The 19,974-nt window shown below is 42.2% G+C and overlaps 1 protein-coding gene across 1 annotated transcript in view; it reads left to right on the top strand.

The window, feature by feature from the left end:
• The window catches only part of LOC115823852 (zinc finger protein 208-like), a 111,710-nt gene that overhangs the window by 1,945 nt on the left and 89,791 nt on the right, over window positions 1-19,974 (top strand). Inside the window, 2 exon segments of the mRNA XM_030787875.1 lie at window positions 1,912-2,053; window positions 2,220-3,739. Coding sequence (XP_030643735.1) covers window positions 1,912-2,053; window positions 2,220-3,739 — 1,662 coding nt within the window.

The raw sequence follows: 19,974 nt of genomic DNA, 5'->3' as shown, positions 1-19,974 counted from the left end.
CAACGGCTTTGGGATTCAAATATGTAGCATCAAATGAGATGACATACATAAAACATTTCTTGTTATTTCCTCATGCATGAAACTGGGTGCACTAATGAATGAAAAAGTGATATTTAATACATTAAATGTGAACATAAATAAATGCATCTACAACCGAAAGACAAAAATAGTCAGGCGTAATGTTTAGTTAATTATTTTTCCATTTTACGTGGTTTATTTTGAGTTTATTCAGTAACATACTCAGTCATTGATTAATTTCCCAATTATTTGTCCCTGTCCCAAAGTTTCTCATATCATCAGTGTGTCAGTGAAAAGGGAATTATCCTGAGTAAGGCTGAGTCAGACCCTCAGACCTCAGGATTGGAGCTTTCACATTCTCTGTATAACACATTAATCAGCTCTCAGTACAGGGGGCGTGAAACCTCTTCATTAAATCCACACACAGTGTAAAACAAAAATAAGATGTCTAAAAGAGAAAGAAAAATAGTAGAATGGCGAAGATCTCCATACCCCTAAATGGCATGTCCCACCCAATGACATTCTGACCAGTTCACATATCTGCTAAGCTTTACATAACTTCACATGGTGCTTTTGAGTATGCTGTGTGTTACTGCCCAAACTGTAAGACTTTTCTGTTTGTCCTGTACAGTAATCGCTGTAACTAAATACATTCATGGATTTTATTTGCAGACTAACAGTAAAACATGTCTAATGTTACGGGTGGTAACAGGAGCTAAAAGGTCTACAGCACAAATGAGTAACTATATATCCATGACTGAAGAAGGGCAGATCTTAACAAACTGTGCGAATGACTAATAAATAATAGTGAGTAATAATAAAGGGATGAGACACATTGAGATCATCTCATTAAATCGGTCTCCATTTTGCTGAAATGTTGCATAATCTCACATGTTTCCTTGCACACTGATACACCTGGTGCATCTTGTGTGCCATGATCAGCACGACACTGAAGGATCCTGAACCATGTCCTCCATTAAGCAGGCTGCATAACCAAACCTTCATCACAAAATGAAATGTTTCAGCTGCCCACAATTCTTCAGTGTTGCTAATGAGGATACTGATTCAGTTCAGAAAAGCTGGGAGTAAGGACAACATATGGACGTGGGCATTTTGGGCATAAACACCAAGCTCTGACTGGTCCAAGGAGGACAGTTTATCCTTTGGTGCCAGAGGCACTGGGCATTTTTGCCAGTGATGAGGAATGTTTGGTGTGAAGAGCGCTCAGATACATGTCACATCCACTACCACTTTATGGCACCTGCCAGCTCCCAGGCGTCTCCACGGGAACGTAACAGGGGTGGAGACCTGTGCTGTTTCCTGGATTCACTCATCAATGCTGAACAGAGCGCTGAGTGAGATGGTGGGGAGTGTACACTTGTCTGTTTGACCCTCACAGGACACAAACCCACCCGATCTCGTGACAACACCCCAACCAGCTGGTGTTACTGCTGGGATTCCTCCTCTATTAGAACATTCCAACTGTGTTAGTCTGCTTCAACTCTGTTAGTCTGTTCATCTTTCCTGGCACTTTTTCATTTTAAAATTTGGTTCAGTCATGTGTGATTTACATATGTGTCTAATGAGTGTTAAGAGAGTTTTGTTTAATAAGAAGCAGTGAGCGTCCCCTTACATCAGAGTCACAAAAACACGAAAACTCCATTTAGAGACGTGACTTTAAATTGATCCTTCACTTATCCATGACTTCACTTATCCATACATTCTTCTTCTCATTTTCTGCCTTAACTTGGTTTTCTCTTGTGCAATGTAAACCTCTTTATCTGCCTCATGTCTCACTCTTGACCTTTTCCCTCATCACTCTCTCTCTCTTTCGCTCTAAGGTATGTGAACTGTGCCCGTAATGATGAAGAGCAGAATCTGGTGGCTCTTCAGTACAAAGGGGGGGTTCTGTTCCGCAGCTGTAGACCCATCGCTGCTGGAGAGGAGCTGCTGGTCTGGTGTGGAGAAGAATATACCAAGGACCAGGACGACCCAGCGGACTGCCACTGGGACAAGACATTTTCCCCTGAGAAAGGTAACAGATGACACCCCCCCCCTCCCGTTGAGAATGGTTTAGTTGTACTTTAAATTGATGCTGAGGTTAATGTCAGTTTGGTCTTTTAATGTTGTTTATAGATTTTTGTCCAGGTTGTGATGTGGTTTTCTGGTCCTGTTGTGGACATGTCCCTCTCTTTGTTAAGGCCACATTTCCTCACAAAACCTCATTAAGACATGGCATCCTGAAGAGTCCCTGAGTTTACTAAAGACCAGAGAGATTAAATCAGAAGACATGCCACTGAGCCCAGAACAGTTATCCTCTGATATTACATTCATTTCAGCACAATCCGCTGTCAACACGAAAAGAAGGCGCTCTTCGTTTGGGAAGAGCTCCCCTGTCAGAAGAGCCCTAACACCTAAACAGAGAGTGACAGGGAAGAACACAACACACTCTTCACGCAGGAAGAGCCTCAGAAGACACCAGCGCATTCACACGGGGGAGAGGCCATACCAGTGCTCCCAGTGTGGGAAGAGCTTCAGTCGGTCATCAAGTGTTAGGAGACACCAGCGCATTCACACAGGGGAAAAGCCATACCACTGCTCCCAGTGTGGGAAGAGCTTCAGTAATGCATCAAGTCTTAGAACACACCAGCGCATTCACACAGCAGAGAGGCCATACCACTGCTCCCAGTGTGGGAAGAGCTTCAGTCGGTCATCAAGTCTTAGGACACACCAGCGCGTTCACACAGGGGAGAGGCCATACCACTGCTCCCAGTGTGGGAAGAGCTTCAACCAGTTATCAATTCTTCAATCACACCAGCGCATTCACACAGGGGAGAGGCCATACCACTGCTCCCAGTGTGGGAAGAGCTTCAAACACTGGTCAGCTCTTAAAAGACACCAGCGCATTCACACAGGGGAGAGGCCATACCACTGCTCCCAGTGTGGGAAGAGCTTCAGTGATTCATCAAATCTCCAATCACACCAGCGCACTCACACTGGGGAAAAGCCATACCACTGCTCCCAGTGTGGGAAGAGCTTCAACCATTTATCAATTCTTCAATCACACCAGCGCATTCACACAGGGGAGAGGCCATACCACTGCTCCCAGTGTGGGAAGAGCTTCAGTACTTCATCAGGTCTTGTAAGACACCAGCGCAGTCACACAGGGGAAAAGCCATACTACTGCTCCCAATGTGGGAAGAGTTTCAACCAGTTATCAATTCTTCAATCACACCAGCGCATTCACACAGGGGAGAGGCCATACCACTGCTCCCAGTGTGGGAAGAGCTTCAGTAATGCATCAAGTCTTAGAACACACCAGCGCATTCACACAGCAGAGAGGCCATACCACTGCTCCCAGTGTGGGAAGAGCTTCAACCAGTTATCAATTCTTCAATCACACCAGCGCATTCACACAGGGGAGAGGCCATACCACTGCTCCCAGTGTGGGAAGAGCTTCAAACAGTGGTCAGCTCTTAAAAGACACCAGCGCATTCACACAGGGGAGAGGCCATACTACTGCTCCCAGTGTGGGAAGAGCTTCAGTGATTCATCAGGTCTTGTAAGACACCAGCGCATTCACACAGGGGAAAAGCCATACTACTGCTCCCAGTGTGGGAAGAGTTTCAACCAATTATCAATTCTTCAATCACACCAGCGCATTCACACAGGGGAAAAGCCATACCACTGCTCCCAGTGTGGGAAGAGCTTCAGCCAATCAGCTGAGCTGAACAGGCACAGGTGTACACTGAGGACCGTTTGAGGTGTGTTGTGATTTTGAACCAGTGTGTTACCTGTTCAGTGGGATTTTGGACCAGCGTGTTACCTGTTCAGTGGCATTTTGGACCAGTGTGTTACCTGGTCAGTGGGATTTTGGACCAGTGTGTTACCTGGTCAGTGGGATTTTGGACCAGCGTGTTACCTGTTCAGTGGCATTTTGGACCAGTGTGTTACCTGTTCAGTGGCATTTTGGACCAGTGTGTTACTTGTTCAGTGGGATTTTGGACCAGTGTGTTACCTGTTCAGTGGGATTTTGGACCAGTGTGTTACCTGGTCAGTGTGAAGAGATACGTACACATGTCATGTCATTGTTCCTCAGGTTACATTAGAATGACAGAGGATTCATTTTGTCACTGTTACTACTAAATACCAAGTTTATTGTTCATGAGTTAATAATAGTCCTTTGATTAAACAGTTAGTGATAGACTTAGGTCAGTTAAAAAAAATAGTACCTAGAAATCAGTTGAGCACAAAAGCAAAAGGTAGAACTGTTTTCCATGATACATTTATGTCTGCTGATAATAAATGTAGATTTGAAGCAAGTGACTGAATGTGAATAACTGTCAGCTCTTGTTTTTATGACCAAACTTCAATATTAAATCTTAGGTTCTGACCACTGTTCATTCTGCTCATCTGGGATTGAGATTCCATTCTTTGTTTCTCTCTCTCTCTCTCTCTCTCTCTCTCTCACTCTCTCTCTCTCACCTCTCACTCTTTCTTTCCCCCTCTCTCTGTGTAGCATTTGCTCAGGTTGTTGTATCCGTAAACCTTAGAACCAGCTGAGTGTTTTTAATCTCGCCTGGCTACATCCCTTGGCTTTGTGTTGTTTTAAGATGGGGTGTGTCCTCTCCCAACTATAACTTAACAGGACCCCTGTGGATATCCACCTAATAAACACAAACCTCCACCAACTCCACAGAGGGCGAAGATTTCTCTCATTCTTCACAGACTTCATTTACATTTCTTCTAGGTTTGTCTGTGTCCTCACTTTGTGTAATCGCTAACCCACACAGACTCTGCAGTGACTCTGCATCATATATGTATGTACATACACACACATGCATATACACAGACATGTGAACACACATATATGAACTAATGAGCAAAAAAAAGTCCATGAGACAAAAGTATCTGTCATAAACTGTCTCAGTGCCTAAACTAATGATCCAGCTCAGAACAGCCTCAACAGAAATTCAAAGCTGAAAGGAGAACAGGACGGCTACTGTGTTTCAAAAACTAACAGGGTTTAATAGAGAATCAGCCCGGGAAAAGCCAGTATCATACGTGTTAATTTTTTTTTCATTTTTCACACAAAATTAAAACATGAACAGTTTTCATCCACAGAGTCATTTCCAGCCTTGTAGAGACTGTACCAAGCTCTGGAGACCAACAGTGTGATGTGGTTGAATGGCAGGTTTGGGAGGACTTAGTGTGAGGTGCTTGAATGGCAGGTTTGGGAGGACTTACAGTGTGAGGTGGTTGAGTGGCAGGTTTGTGAGGACTTACAGTGTGAGGTGCTTGAATGGCAGGATTCTGAATAATGTAACTTTGGTTAGATTAGTCCAGATGTCAGGAGAACCAATCTATTAATTTGCCCTGTTTTTCATCTCTTTTTGAGGATTTATAACTTTGATTTGTGACTTGTAATAGTCTTGGTGGAACCACAGACTTCTGCGGAATGTATCAACATTCCAAAATTCCAACAGAGGCCTGTTGAGGAGGAGTGTTAGCACCATGGACAGTGGCTAACTGTCAGGAGGTGGGACCCTGGACAGCTCCCAGCTCTTAACGTTACTAAAGTTGCTACTGTGTTTATAAGCATGGAGGAGAATCAGCCATACAGCTAGACCAGATGAGGTTCTAAACAGCTGAGGTCATAAAACCGCAGACTGATGGGAACAACTCCGACACAAATGCAGAAACAAACCTGCTTAGAATGATTTGGGGTTTTTATTTGAACTAAACAGGATGTGGGCTACACCGCCTGGAACGTAAGGTGATGCTATTTCATCGTATTTTTTCTTTAAAAAATTTGAACCAATAGATTAATTTTGCATTGGAGCCAAAAACATGGGGGGTCTTTGGGTAAGAAGACTGTCTCATGCCAGGCACCTTCAGAGCAGTTTATTGTCTGTTTCTCAGTGAGGACATTTCTGCTAGTGGGCACATGACAGAAAGAGACACAAACCAACAGACCAGTCATTCATTTAAAAGATAAACCAATAGACCAGCCATTCATTTTAAGAGACTTGAGGGAAATAATGTTGCAGTCTGTTCTTGTAAACTTAATCCTAATCTGAGTTTGAGATTCATATTAATATTGTTAATATGGATCGTCCACAGGTGCTGTGGTGCAAACGGCTCCTCCCTCCATAGGAGCCTTGTGAACCTCTGTCAGTGGTGTGTCTCTAATGAAGATAAACTAACTGATCCTCTGTCAGTGGTGTGTCTCTAATGAAGATAAACTAACTGATCCTCTGTCAGTGGTGTGTCTCTAATGAAGATAAACTAACTGATCCTCTGTCAGTGGTGTGTCTCTAATGACACAGTCATGTCACTCCTTACGCTCCCTCGCTCCCTTAAAGGTCACACGGAGTCTGAGCTGATGTTCCAGGACCCAGTCGTACACACTGCCTGCTACTGGCTCCTGAATTTTTTTGTCAATTTATTGTTAATATTTTTCTTTTTTGGATTATGCCAGTGGGCAGCACGACTGCGCAGTGGGTAGTGCTGTCGCCTCACAGCAAGAGGGTCTTGGGTTTGATTCCTGGCTGGGCGGCCAGGGTCCTTTCTGTGTGGAGTTTGCATGTTCTCCCCACCTTTCAACCTATGAGCGCTGCGATAGGCTCCAGCACCCCCTGGCTTGGATAATGAGTGAGTGAGTGATTATGCCAGTCTAAAGTGTTAACTCTGTGAGGCAGTTTATGTGTATAAGTATGTTGGAATTGTATGGAAGTCACTATTCACTAATTAATTACATTACTGTCATCCTCTTCAGCTGTCTGCTTCACTAATTTAAGAGGATTAGTAGAGTCATGGAACTACGTCAGTGTCACACCCTGGTCCTCTCTTTACCCCTCTAGTGAGTCGTTTGCTTAACATCTGTTATTTCTCTCAGCACCATCAACCTTCACCTCTATCTAATGCCCCTTTGGACTATTGCTGGGTCATTAATTAATTCCACCCCCAAACTTCAGCACCTTCAGCTTTCAGGTCAGTAGTTTGACCCATGATCAAAATGTCCTCCCCATTCCAAAGGCTTAGTATTTATGATTTACTTTGGGCTTTGTGCTTTTTGCTTGTCATCAGTGAGTATAAACTGCACTGGTAGTAAAACTCTGTCAAAAAATCATCATCAAGAATCATGATGAAGAACAGCCAGTGACTACTCACCTGCTGACCTCACACCACACACACACACAAAGAGTCAATAATAGTCACACACAATCACATTCAGTCATAAACAGCAGTGTGTACTGAAATTTCAAATGAACCCTCTTGATTTGTATGATTAATATATATCACTGTATAAAACAGAACATGAATGACAAAGAGAAGAATATTGCATTGCCTTCTGCTGGGTGACTCTGTAACTCTTCAGTCAGACAGGTCCAGTTCACCATCAGTCCAGTTAGTCTGGAAAGTTTTCACTCCCTGGTTCACAGGAACTGGCTCAGAACTTACAACACATGTACAACATCGTGTATAAATTCATTTATGAGCACACTTGCTAACTTAATATATGTTAAGGAGAAATGGGCGTTACCGAAGACACGGACCTTAATAGTGGAAGACACGTGACCGCGACAGTGCCCGAAAGCCTAATAGAGGTAACAATGGCGGATGCATTCTCAGAGACGGCGAGTGAGCTAAGTTAGCGAATTGTCAGGATGAAGACTTCGTTTTACTCAGAGTCGAAGTCATTTTAGATAGGCTTGGAGATATTGTCCTTGTCATCTAAAAAACCAAAGATTCGACATTCAGGGGCTCTAAATTCAGCTGGTCACTTGTTATACAGAGTCAATTTGTCAACTGTCATGTTGTCAGAGGAGTGACTGTTGACATTCTTTATTCCCCTAATAATGCTGCCCGTACCATAGTGATGGTCCAAAAATCACAGTGCTACAGCTGATCAGGCCTCCATTCTTTTCAATTCCATGACACCTGTATATGTGTTCTATGAATTTACTGTAAAAGTATATTGCATGGAGTTTGCATGTTCTCCCCATGTCTGTGTGGGTTTCCTCCGGGAGCTCCAGTTTCTTCCCACGGTCCAAAGACATGCAAGTTAGGCGAATTGGAGACACTAAATTGCCCCTAGGTATGAATGTGTGTGTGAGCGTGAGCGTGTGTGTGTGTCTGCCCTGTGATGGACTGCCGACCTGTCCAGGGTGTTTTCCTGCCTTTTGCCCTATGAGTGCTGGGAAAGACTCCAGCACACCCCACTGAGGATAAGCTGCTTAGATAATGAGCGAGTGAGGGAGAGAGTATACCGCATGTGAGGTGACCTGTTGCACAGTTAATTTATTTCTTCCTTAATTAAATCCTTGTAAAACTTTTTTTTTAATATGTTATTTTATTGTCAGGTCTTGTTGGCTTGCTTACTGACAAAAAACAAAAAAACAAAACAAAAGTGAGAAAAAGACTCCTTTCTGATGAGCCATCCCTGACTGATCCTACTGCTGCCACTGTGCCCCCTCATGGACTTTGATGGTCTTTGGACCCAGAACTGGCCTGTGTGACACCCTGTTTCACTGAACACAAACACAAAGAAAGGGATTCATGTCACTGGAAGTCAAACATCAACCTGTTTGCCTGCATTTGAAATGACTCTTAATATTGATAGAATATAATGACAGGAACTTACACTTTTTTTTTACTTTGTTATTTTTAGTCGTGAAGGGAAACATTAAAATGTATTAAAATAGACTTTAGTTCTTCTTCTGTGACTTAACACACATACCCACCTCTCTGAGCTCCATCATATCCTGCAGCAGGTAGAGTACATGTGCTGATGGCATGCCTTCTTCTACAGCTTTTTCAATGGACATTACATATAAGTCCATCTGAGGCTATTTGTGGACAGAAGACAGATATCAGAGAGAGAGAGAGAGAGAGAAACTGGTCAGTGTTGATTTACACTGAACTGAATGAGATGTCAAATATACCTAATTTGAGTCTCTCACGCATCAGTCACAGCGATAACCTAAAAGTGATTTACCTGCATTTTGCCATCGTTAGGCTCCTGGCCGACCGTGGTCAGGAGCGTGGAGAGGCACTGCAGGCTCAGTTCACTGAACCTCTCCACAAGCCTCTCCACACATTCCAAAATAGTCAGCTTGGCAACCATCTTCACTTTGAAGAGCTCACCAAGGAATCTCACATTCCCAATGGAGCTGCGACAAGCTTTCTCTTTAGCTTCTGCCAGCCCCTGTTTTGTCTGCTCCCCTGTAGCCTGCATGAGAGAGAGAGAGAGAGAGAGAGAGAGAGAGAGAAGAGCAACATGTCAGAAAGCTTCACAAAATATTCCAAAAGTTCAAATACCTCAGCCTGCAAATACAGCATGCAGAATAGGTGATCGAGCAAAAAGACATGGAATTCAGTGCTGATGGGACGTTTCCTGACACATCTAGGCATTTTTAATGAGGACTAAGGTGTATGTTTTCTCACTGTGTGTGATGGCTACCAATGCTGATGACTCTAACTGCTTGTGTACCTTATCAGATAAGAAGGTGTGCATCTCAACCATCTCAAACTCTGCCTTACAGCGCCGTAGCAGGAGTCTACGGAAGGTCACAGTGCTGTAGGGCCTATCTGACATGGGCACTTCCATCTGCAGTACGAAAAAGACAAAAAAATGAGATGGGGAATATGCAGGACAGAGTCCAAGCACAGTCTACAGGAATGTTTCCTCTCTACAAATCATAAGGAACAACGCCAATAAGACAAAATGGACCACTGCTATAACTCAAAAATGTCTATGGGGCAAGGAGACGTATTTAAGCCCCAATTTAGTAAAAACTACAAATGTACTTCTTATACAAGAACACTTTACTTTAGCCAAGCAGCGGCACATGCTGGCATAGAGCGCAGTGAACCCAGGTTCTTCCACAGCCCTGCTGAAGACCATGTCCACCACACTCTGGAGCCTCTCCTCGCTGTTGATGGGGAGGTGGGCCATTTGCTCCACCAGCTTGTCCAATTTCTCCGGCATCACTTTGTTTAGGATGCCGCGGACCTTGCGGAGGACTTCCTGAACGGCCATAAAGAAACAAACAAAATTCAGATTGGAACTTTGCCTGTTCAGCTGTAAGTTTGACACACTCTTACAGACACAGCTGTTAGTCACTGGTCACTGCGTGTTAGCGACCTCACCTGTGTCTCCTGGATCTCTGGATCCATATTGCCAGGCTGCCTCTTCCTGGCTGGCTTCCAGGCATTCTCTGCCTCTTTCAGCCGTATCTTTTCACCTGAAGATTTCTCGGTGATGATACTGAGCGGTTGTTTGTGCTGCAGAGTAAATTCGCTAGACTGAGAGAGCGAGAGAGGAGAAAAACATGACACTCAAGCTGCTGTCCAATCACAACGACCAAGTCAACAGGTGATGGAAAGGCCTGAGCTGACACTGATCTCATTATCTTTAAAAGTTACCAGACTACAACAAGCTGAACTAATGCTATCAACTGCTCTACAACAATAAAATATCCTTGTCTAAATATAAAGTAGTTACAAGATGTACAGGGTCTACTTACACTTTGGCATTTATTAGCAATATGCGCCTGTGTGACAGGCAAAGACAAAGAGAAAGAGAGCAGGTCTGTCTTTTTGTCCATTTCTGAAGTTTTATATCTCACCTCAGCTAACTGTCTCCCTAATTTCTCCTTAGGTAGCTCAGCCAAGTTGTGACTCTCCTCAGGTCCCTTGGAATTGACCTGGGAGTCCCCTGCACCACTCAGCAACTTTTCTGAAGCCTCATTCAACTCAGAAGAGTCACTGGCTGCAGTCTGTAGGAGTTTAGCAGATGGAGCTGGTGGGGCACAGTTTTTCTTGCTGGGAGAAGTGGTTTCCACAGCACTTGGAGTGGGTTCAGGTTCCAGGGCCTGAACAGAGCAGTGGGTGTCCTCCTCTCTGGGCAAAATCCAATTATGCTGGACACACAAAAACAGAGGGATTCAAGCACAAGGTAAGGCAGCTGACATAAGCATCTCAATCTATATTCTTAAACACTAAATGTACTCCTAAATCCAGAACAAATAGACTTTCTATACAAACTGTAGAACACATGCTACAATTGCAACTAACACCCCCATACACGCACTCACCAGTCTGAGTTCCATCACGTGCCGTAGCATGATGCGTGTCTCCAATGGCACCTTCACGTCATTCGGAATTTTTGAAATGACGTGGAAACAGTAGTCCATCTGGGGCTGTCCATTGAGGTTCAACAGAGGTCACACAAGGTCATGGTTGGTTCTCCATTTTCATATCATCTCATATATTAAAAATGACTTAACCAGGCAATGCCATTATTACCAAATCCATTTAGACAAAGATACCATAAGGAATAATGTTTCTGCAATCAGCACATTACACCAAGCCATTTACATCTTATGGTTAGAATGACTTTGACTTTAAGAGATTTAGGACAGATAATGTGTCAGAAATGAACTCAAAGGAAAAATTCTTAAAGGTGCTTACCACAACTTCTGCACCATCTTTTCTGGATAATGAACGAAGAGAGATGCCAAATACCTAATATTTACCATCCCCCTCACGCCTCTGTACTAGTCATAACTCAAAGGTCACTTACCTTCATTTTTGGGGTGTCCAGGTCTTTGCCAACAGCCGTTAACAAAGTGGAGAGACACACTGCACTCTCTTTACTAAGGCTCCGCAGCAGCTTCACCACGCATCCAAGCACCACGCTCTCAGAAATCATGTTCATCTTAAACAGTTCGCTGATGAACCTGATGTTTCCGGTGGAGCGGCAGAGAGCTCTCTCTTTAGCTTTCGCGAGGTCCTTCTCAAGCTGCTCCTGCTCGTGCGCCTGAGTCAGGATGAGGGAGAGAAAGAGGAGCAGGGTGTCACAAACACTTACCATCATTCCAAATGGCTCAACACCATCCACAAAGTCTCAAAAAGTCATATCACTGAAGTCCCCCATTAAGTCATGGACTTTTAACAAGGACTGAGCTCTACGTCTTAGCGTTCTTAAGGACGGGTACCGTTGTTGCCAAGTCCAGATGCCTCTTCTTCTTCATCACGACCGGGTCGTGGACCTCGTCCCTTTCGAACTCCGCCTTGCATCGTCTCAGGAGGAGTCCGTGGAAAGTCACCGACCTCCCGGGCTGGTAGGCCACAGGTACTTCAAGCTGCAATACACAAAGACAGAATGAGAGACAGGAATATGCAGGACGGAGAACAAGTGTATGGTGGAGACAAATATGTTTGCTTTTTGCTTCAGAGAGTCTTGTTCCAGACGTGCTGGCGAAGGCACGGATCTGAACGACTCGGCCTGAATGCCGTTGGGTTCATGGTCCCACCTGGGCGACAGCCAGTTATGCTGAACACAGAGATACACAGAGAGGTGAATGCTTAGGAAAAACACATCAATTACACATACATGTACACTCCTGAACCCATATGTAACCACAAAACTGCTAAACACTTTCAACTCTGAAACTCTTCATACACATTCAAAACAAATGGCAGAAGAAGGTTATGTCACTTTGAGTCAGTTTTGTCACATGAATCAGAATGATTCAATATTTGTATCCAATTTTCAAACAAAGCAGTTATATGCAATTGTAGACTCCTATAGAGGTTGTAGTACGCCTGTTTGTGTGATTGTGTATACATATTTATACATGCAGGACTTGGAGCAAGTTCACATTACAGTCTATCTCCTATTATAAAACATACCTTAGCCAGGGAGTGACACATTTTTGCAAATACATTACATATGGCTGTCTCCTCCATGGCCTTCTCATGGATGACAGCCACCAGCATTTGCAGCTTCTCCTTAGTGTTCACTGAAAGGGCCATCAGACGACCCATTAACTCTTCAAATTTGCTGGCCGTCACTTTGTCCAGGATAATGTTCACCTTATGGAGAAGCTTCTGAAAAGTCCCAAAAAATTCAACTTATAACCTCATCTTCTCAGCTACAAGTCTTACACACTGTTGTTTGCCGCTGGTCACTGCACATGGGCGACCTCACCTGTGTTTTTTGGTGCACTCCATAGCCTGTGACACATTCCTTCAGGACTGTCTTTTTCCCTTCCATTTTTTCAGTCACACATTCACTTGGAACGTCCGTGGGCACCTGCTGTGTGCCAAAGTTGGTGAACTGAGAGAATGAGAGGAGAGAAGAACACTCAGGCTCTTGTCCAGCTCTGCAGTAAACTGTAATAAGCTGGGTCAATTCAACTGTATTAGAATGACTACATTTACTTGTGCAATGTTAACAAACAGATTATATATGAATATAAACATGTTAAACCTGGTTTGGGGTGTGTGTGTGCATGTGAGTGAGTTTGCATATCTCCATGGTGTCATAACTAACTTCAGGTCCCTGGCCGTCTGCTGCTGGTTTGAAAAGGTCGGCGAAAGTGCGCATGTCTTTCAGCCCCTTTGAATTGATTCTGGCTGCAGTAATGGCCACTGGGGAGGCTAGCACCTTGGCGAGATCAATAGAAAACTTCAGCCTTTTGTACTGATTCTTAGCAAGTCTAAAATACTTTTGATTCTGCTTTGTAAGTCACCAAGAACTGTCGACCTCACCTGTGTTTTTTTCATGTCCTCATCATGGGAAACGTCGCTAATAATTCCTGAGCTCATTATAAGTTGCGATTTTGGCATCTAGGATAGGACAATATAAATAGATAGATAGATAGATAGATAGATAGATAGATAGATAGATAGATAGATAGATTTCACAGCGTGTTGAGTAAAAACCGTCAAACACACCTTACCTATTTCTCAGTAAATGAATGGCACCGTGTCCGTCGATTGAAGTCGCTCTGCTTCTATGAAACGTTTTGCTTCGATCTTGAAAGCTATGCACTTTTCATCGCCTACAGCTTTATTACGAACTCTAGAATAGAATCTTAACGTCACGTCACAATCACCTTTAATTCCATATAGTTTTAGTATGTTTTTTAGCGGAAGAATAACCACTTGGTGAATAAACAAACAAATAAGAACGATTTCTTTATTGATTTTTTATCAAAATCAATTCATTTCCCTGCTTTTTTAATCGCTTGGCTACAGTCTTCCATAAATTCAAGTTGCATTGCACATTAATAACAAATACATAACAACTTCTTTAACACTTTTGTTTTTAAGCTGTCAGGTAAACATGCACGCGCACACCATCACAGCGTCTTCCACACGAACATTTTAAAAACACATGTAGCACAGTGAGACATTATGTAATCCGTTCTTTCTTTAAATTCAGCAGACGAGTTTGGAGTCGACAGCCCATATAAATATTCCGTACAATTCTTTGTTGTTTATTACCAGCAAGTTCATTGGCGCCCAGTAGGTGGCAGTGGCGCACTAGGTAGTGCTCCGTGTTGCTAGTCACGGGGTATCGAGCGAATTCATTACTATGCTGAGATTCTCCGTGTTAGCTCTATGCTAAGCACTTGTGCAGCCATTCACCAAGTTTATAAAATATATTTGTGTGTATTTTCAGACATTTATTAAATCACTAAATATGTGGCATCAACACAACCGTTGGCCTAGTGTTTGAGTCCGCTACACACACACACACACACACACATACGCAAAAATAGAAAATGCCTACAACCTCAATAGTTTTCTTTCAGTAATTACGATAAAGACAGGTGTTTTTTTGGGGAGGAGTCGATGAAACCCAAAATAAAAATGTACAAAGGGAATGTGTGACATTCACCAACATTAAGCTACATTCGACATGGAATACTTTGATCGTGCTAATAAGAAAACTTCCGATTCCATTAAAATAACCTTCCTACTCCAATACACAAGCTCAGCTAATTAAACAGAACAACGTATGTCGTGTTTTGTCATCGTCATTTAATTCAAAGCAAATGTTTCAGATATCTGATGACTTCCCTTGTGACTTCATTACCACATAAACATGTAGCTACATTTACACCGCGGGACATAACGACCATTTCCGATTATTTATTTATTTATTCATTCATTTATTTATTTACATATGTCCGATTTTCGTTCCTGCCTGTCTACTTCTTTTGAAATGTCCAATATCGTGTTCACATTAACACTAGAAGCGCCGAGCGCCGGTCATTTGAACATTGTGACGTCTCACTAGAAGCGCCGTGCTGGGTTGACCTACTAGGCAGGACGCAAAAGCAGTTGTACTTAAAGAAAAGTTTAATGTCTTCCAGGCGGGTAGATACAGTACACAGGTACTAAGTAAAACATAAACACGGAACACGATAAGGAAGTTACAGATATACAGAGAGAGATAATGAACAGATGAGCCGGTTATTAGTAGACCGGTGTTACACCCAAGTCTGTGACCATCGAATTCTGTTACCCTAGTGAGCGCTGTTGCTACTGGGCAGCTTCAAATCGCTCGCACAGACAAGTTCGTTACGCAAACAGCGTAAGCTCATAGACTGTAGACAAACAAAAGTGAATGCAGTGCGGAGTTATTTGTTTACAAATGCTGGTTTATCACATCATGAAGTACGGAAGCCATGAGATGCTGTGGATTTATATTTGATTTCTCGTGATAACGTGTTATTTTTCTTTGTTTCCTCGACTGGATGTCATTATCACGAAATGACGAAACTATAAACAATTCACCGTTTTCCCGAGAAATCGAGTAAATTATGTCATTATCACGGGAAAACAAATTTCGTTATTTCGAGACAATGACTTAAATAACTCGAGATCTCGAGTAAACACAGAAGAATAACGCGTTATCACGAGAAAACGGAGTCAAAATTTAAATGTGAACTGATGGCATCTTAGGGCTTCCATAATAAAGGCTTAGCTGCTTGTTAGATTAAATGCTGTTGATTTCATGCTGTTGATCGTGAAACCCAGCTGAGCCCCCTGCTGTTTTGTCATTCTTTATATTGTCTGCTTGTTGTGTTCTCATTTTCATTATCGCTGTGTTGTTTGTAATTTGCCCACTGGGTTGGCACCTATTGCAGTGGCGACTCCTGCCAAATCTCTCAGGGGGGGCAATGGTTGCGATGATGGCTAAGGTGACCCGTTCAACGGGTAAATTAACATTTAGCTAACTAGACATTGTCACATTGCATTGTGCAAATTAGTAAAGGCAAATATTTTAGTATTAATGAAACATAAATTGACTCTCACAATCATCAGATTCAGTTATCACATACATTTTATTTTAGATACAGCAAATCCAGAATTAAGAGCAATGGCACTTGGGCTGATAATGTGCAATGAATAAAATTATTTAACTATTGGGAAGATACAATAAGTGCAGTCACATAACTCACTATTTAAATTACCTTAAAAAAAATACTGTCATCACTCTGGTCAACAGCCTGACCTTGGCACCAGGGGTCACATATTCTGACAGCTGTCGTCAGAATATGTGACCCCACTGTAACTTGAGAGAAAATGCCTGACGCACCACCCAAACCATTTCAGGTGACTTCTTTTACCTCCCCATGTATGACCAAAAACCTGTCATCACTCTGGTCAACAGCCTGACCTTGGCATGAGGGGTCACATATTCTGACAGCTGTTGTCAGAATATGTGACCCCACTGTAACTTGGGAGAATATATATATATATATATTTGTGTAAGCCTTCCCATCATATTTCAATATTTTGACCACTTAATTTTTTAGAACTCTTGCAAAGCTGGTGGAGGCCGTCATGTTTGGGCTGCGCACAAAGAAACAGCTCACAACACAGTTCTCACCATATTATCTGACGTTTGGGAGAGAAGCACGGTACCCATCTGAAGTCCCAGAAAATTATCAGGTGAAATTGAAAAATTACATATTTTATGTCTCCTAATTTTGTGTAAATCATATGGTACATCGTTAAAAATGATTAAAAAATGATATCACATAGTTATGCTATGTACATAAAATCATTACTAACATGTTTCCGTAGGTTGATGGTTCCTTTGAGGATGACTATGCCAAAGTAAAGGTGGCCATTGACATTGAACGGCATGAAAAAATTATGAACATTGTTGAGAGCAATGTCGAAAAAGTGCATGGCAGAACCAGGAGAAGGCTCTCTAAAAAGGGACAGCAAAGCCTACAGGTGGGGGACATGGTGTGGAGAAGGAACGTCCGCACCGAACAGCGCAAAGGGGAAAAACTGGACCCAGATTATTTTGGTCCCTTTGTGGTAGCAAAAATAGAGGGGAAAAGTGTTGATCTTGTGGATAAAGACGGTCGGTCCATATGCAAGGTCAACATTGACCACCTCAAACACCACCATGAGGAGACCCCAAGGATACCTCACAAATTGAGGGGGCATCATCACTTCCCCCCCCTCTCAGACACCTGATGTCACCTCCTCTCGCCCTCCAGCTGCGGAACCCTCTCCACCTTCAGCTAGAGAATCATCTGATGTGACCTCCTTTCATGAAAAGTGTATGTAACTTGGATGACCTATCTCTCAAATGCATTTCTGTTTAAATAAAGGTAACCATTTCCATGTGAAGTTCTTGTACTTCACTTAAGTGTAAGATTTCAACATTTTTTCACATTCACATACACATTCACATTTCACATTAGATTTCATATGCTTAAATAGTAACTGACATTGTGATAGACCTCATTAAATTTGTTTTAATTCTTGTTTTATGTCACACAAAGGCATGAAAGACGTCTGGGGAGGCAAAAATTCACATGTCCTCCTATCAAAAATGGGTCCCTATAAACTGTTTTATTGGGACATTGCCAGGACAGCTCCAAATCAAGAGCTCGAGAGTGAGGCGAGCTGTATTACTGAATGGAGTGGAACATTTGTCTACTTGAGTTGTATCTAAATTTTCTCCAGCGAAATGCTAGATATGCTTAAGTAAATTACATTTGTATACTCAATATTTACCTGTCCCTCAGGTGATCAATGCATACATGGCCCACACAGTCAGAACAAATAACCAGATACGTGGTTATTGGGTGGCACTTCACATCGACTCATTTGAAATGACGCGTATGTGGGAGGGAAGGGGCTCAAGATTGAAGGTAGACATAGGAGAGGCGTTTATTTTATTGTAATGTTTTTTAAGTGGATTATACTTTCATGATTCTATTTAAGTGATTTTGTAAATGCTCATGATCTTTTTTTAGTGTGATCCAACAAAGTTCAGCGTCATTTTGGGTGCTCTCCATGAGCCTAACCACTGGATATTGGCAGTAAGAGCAAGCACCTTGTCCTGTGGATTCCTGACCTTTGTTGAGAGCTACAATATTTCCAGTAGCAGTGTAAGCATGTGTGACTTATACCCAATTCTACAGGCAATCTTTCCCTCTGAGAGAAGGAGCCTTGTGGTGGATCCCATGGGAAATGATTCCCTCAAAGTCAAACAGTGTTTGGAGTCCACAAGGTAACTGTTGAAACCCTGACACAAAAAGTGCCCCTTTTTTAAAACCAAACCAAATATTTGAAAATACGTCATTGTCCTATTTTACTTTTTGTATACCTGTCAGGGCCTTCATCAGAAAACGAGGCTGCCAGGTATCCAGGTGGACAGCCAGCACAGACCCACACAGTCTGCAAAGGGATGCCACCTCATGTGGAGTGTTTGTCCTGAAAGTAAGTTTATGTTTTTGTCTGTCATACTATGTCTACTTTTACCATACCTGTAAAGTATTTTTAAAAAATGTTACATTTTTTTGTTACTCTTACATCAACAGTTTGGTGGTTTATATGTTACAGCTGCACTATGCACTGACCAATGAGTTTTTTAAACTTATGTCATATTAGTATGCAGAGAAAATACTGGCAGAGCAACCTCTGACCTTCTCAAATGAAATCATATAATAATCATATAATACATTTCTTAAATGATTAATGTTATGTTCATGTAAGAACTACTCTTAGACACTGATACTGAAGGTACTATTTTGTGTTCTGTGATGCTATTAATATGTAGTGTTGAGGCTGCACATTGATATGTTAACTGACATATAGAAAGTAGTCCTTGTTAATGACTGATTGAAGGAGACAGATACAGTCAAGTCAAGGTCAACTTTATTTCTGTGTCCTGCGTTAAAGTTGTGTATGTGTGAAAACACAACAGTTAATACATTGATACAATTTATTGATAAGTCAATCTCTTTTTAAAATAAGGCATTCCATCGCTGTATGTATGTACATATACATACATACATATATACACACTCACACACACGTATATGTATATATTTATATATCATAGCTATATGTTGTGCTGTATCTCAGATATTCACCCTGAAAATGTTGCTTTTTTGCTATGACATTTGTTGTTACAGATCCAGTGTGACATGTGTGACCGGTGGTTCCACATGCAGTGTGTTGGAAGGCCTGACCCCATGAAGTCGTACAGCTGTGCGGTGTGCCGATCCTGATCTCCCCCTCCCCTCCCTTTCTGATGTTTAATATTAGAGTTATTGGTTAAGTTATAGTAATATTAAGTTATTGTTAAATTGTTAAGTTAAAGTGTGAAGTTAAGTTAAAGTTAAATGAAAATGTTAAAGTTGTTCAGATTTTTTGCATTATCATTTTTTATGTCACTATATAATTTGTATCACAAAGCTTTTGTAACAAAACATTAAAACACCTCATTGTAAATTAATGCATTGTTTTTACTAATATCATAACATGTCTGTTGCACTATGCAGTGGTACTAAATGGTGCATTTATATTATTTGTGGAAATCATCTGATGTGATCATCTTATATTTGTGGAAAAATTGTTTTAGTTATACATGAGAAGGGCAGAGTCACCTGAAATGGTTTGGGTGGTGTGTCAGGCATTTTCTCCTAAGTTACAGTTGGGTCACATATTCTGACAACAGCCATCAGAATATGTGACCCCTCATGCCAAGGTCAGGCTGTTGACCAGAGTGATGAGAGGTTTTTAGTCAGTCCTGGGGAGGTAAAAGAAGTCACCTGAAATGGTTTGGGTGGTGCGTCAGACATTTTCTCCCAAGTTACAGTGGGGGCACATACTCTG

Source organism: Chanos chanos, chromosome 11 (genome assembly GCF_902362185.1).
Source record: "Chanos chanos chromosome 11, fChaCha1.1, whole genome shotgun sequence".
Taxonomy (NCBI): domain Eukaryota; kingdom Metazoa; phylum Chordata; class Actinopteri; order Gonorynchiformes; family Chanidae; genus Chanos; species Chanos chanos.
This window is presented reverse-complemented; position numbering and strand designations above follow the sequence as displayed.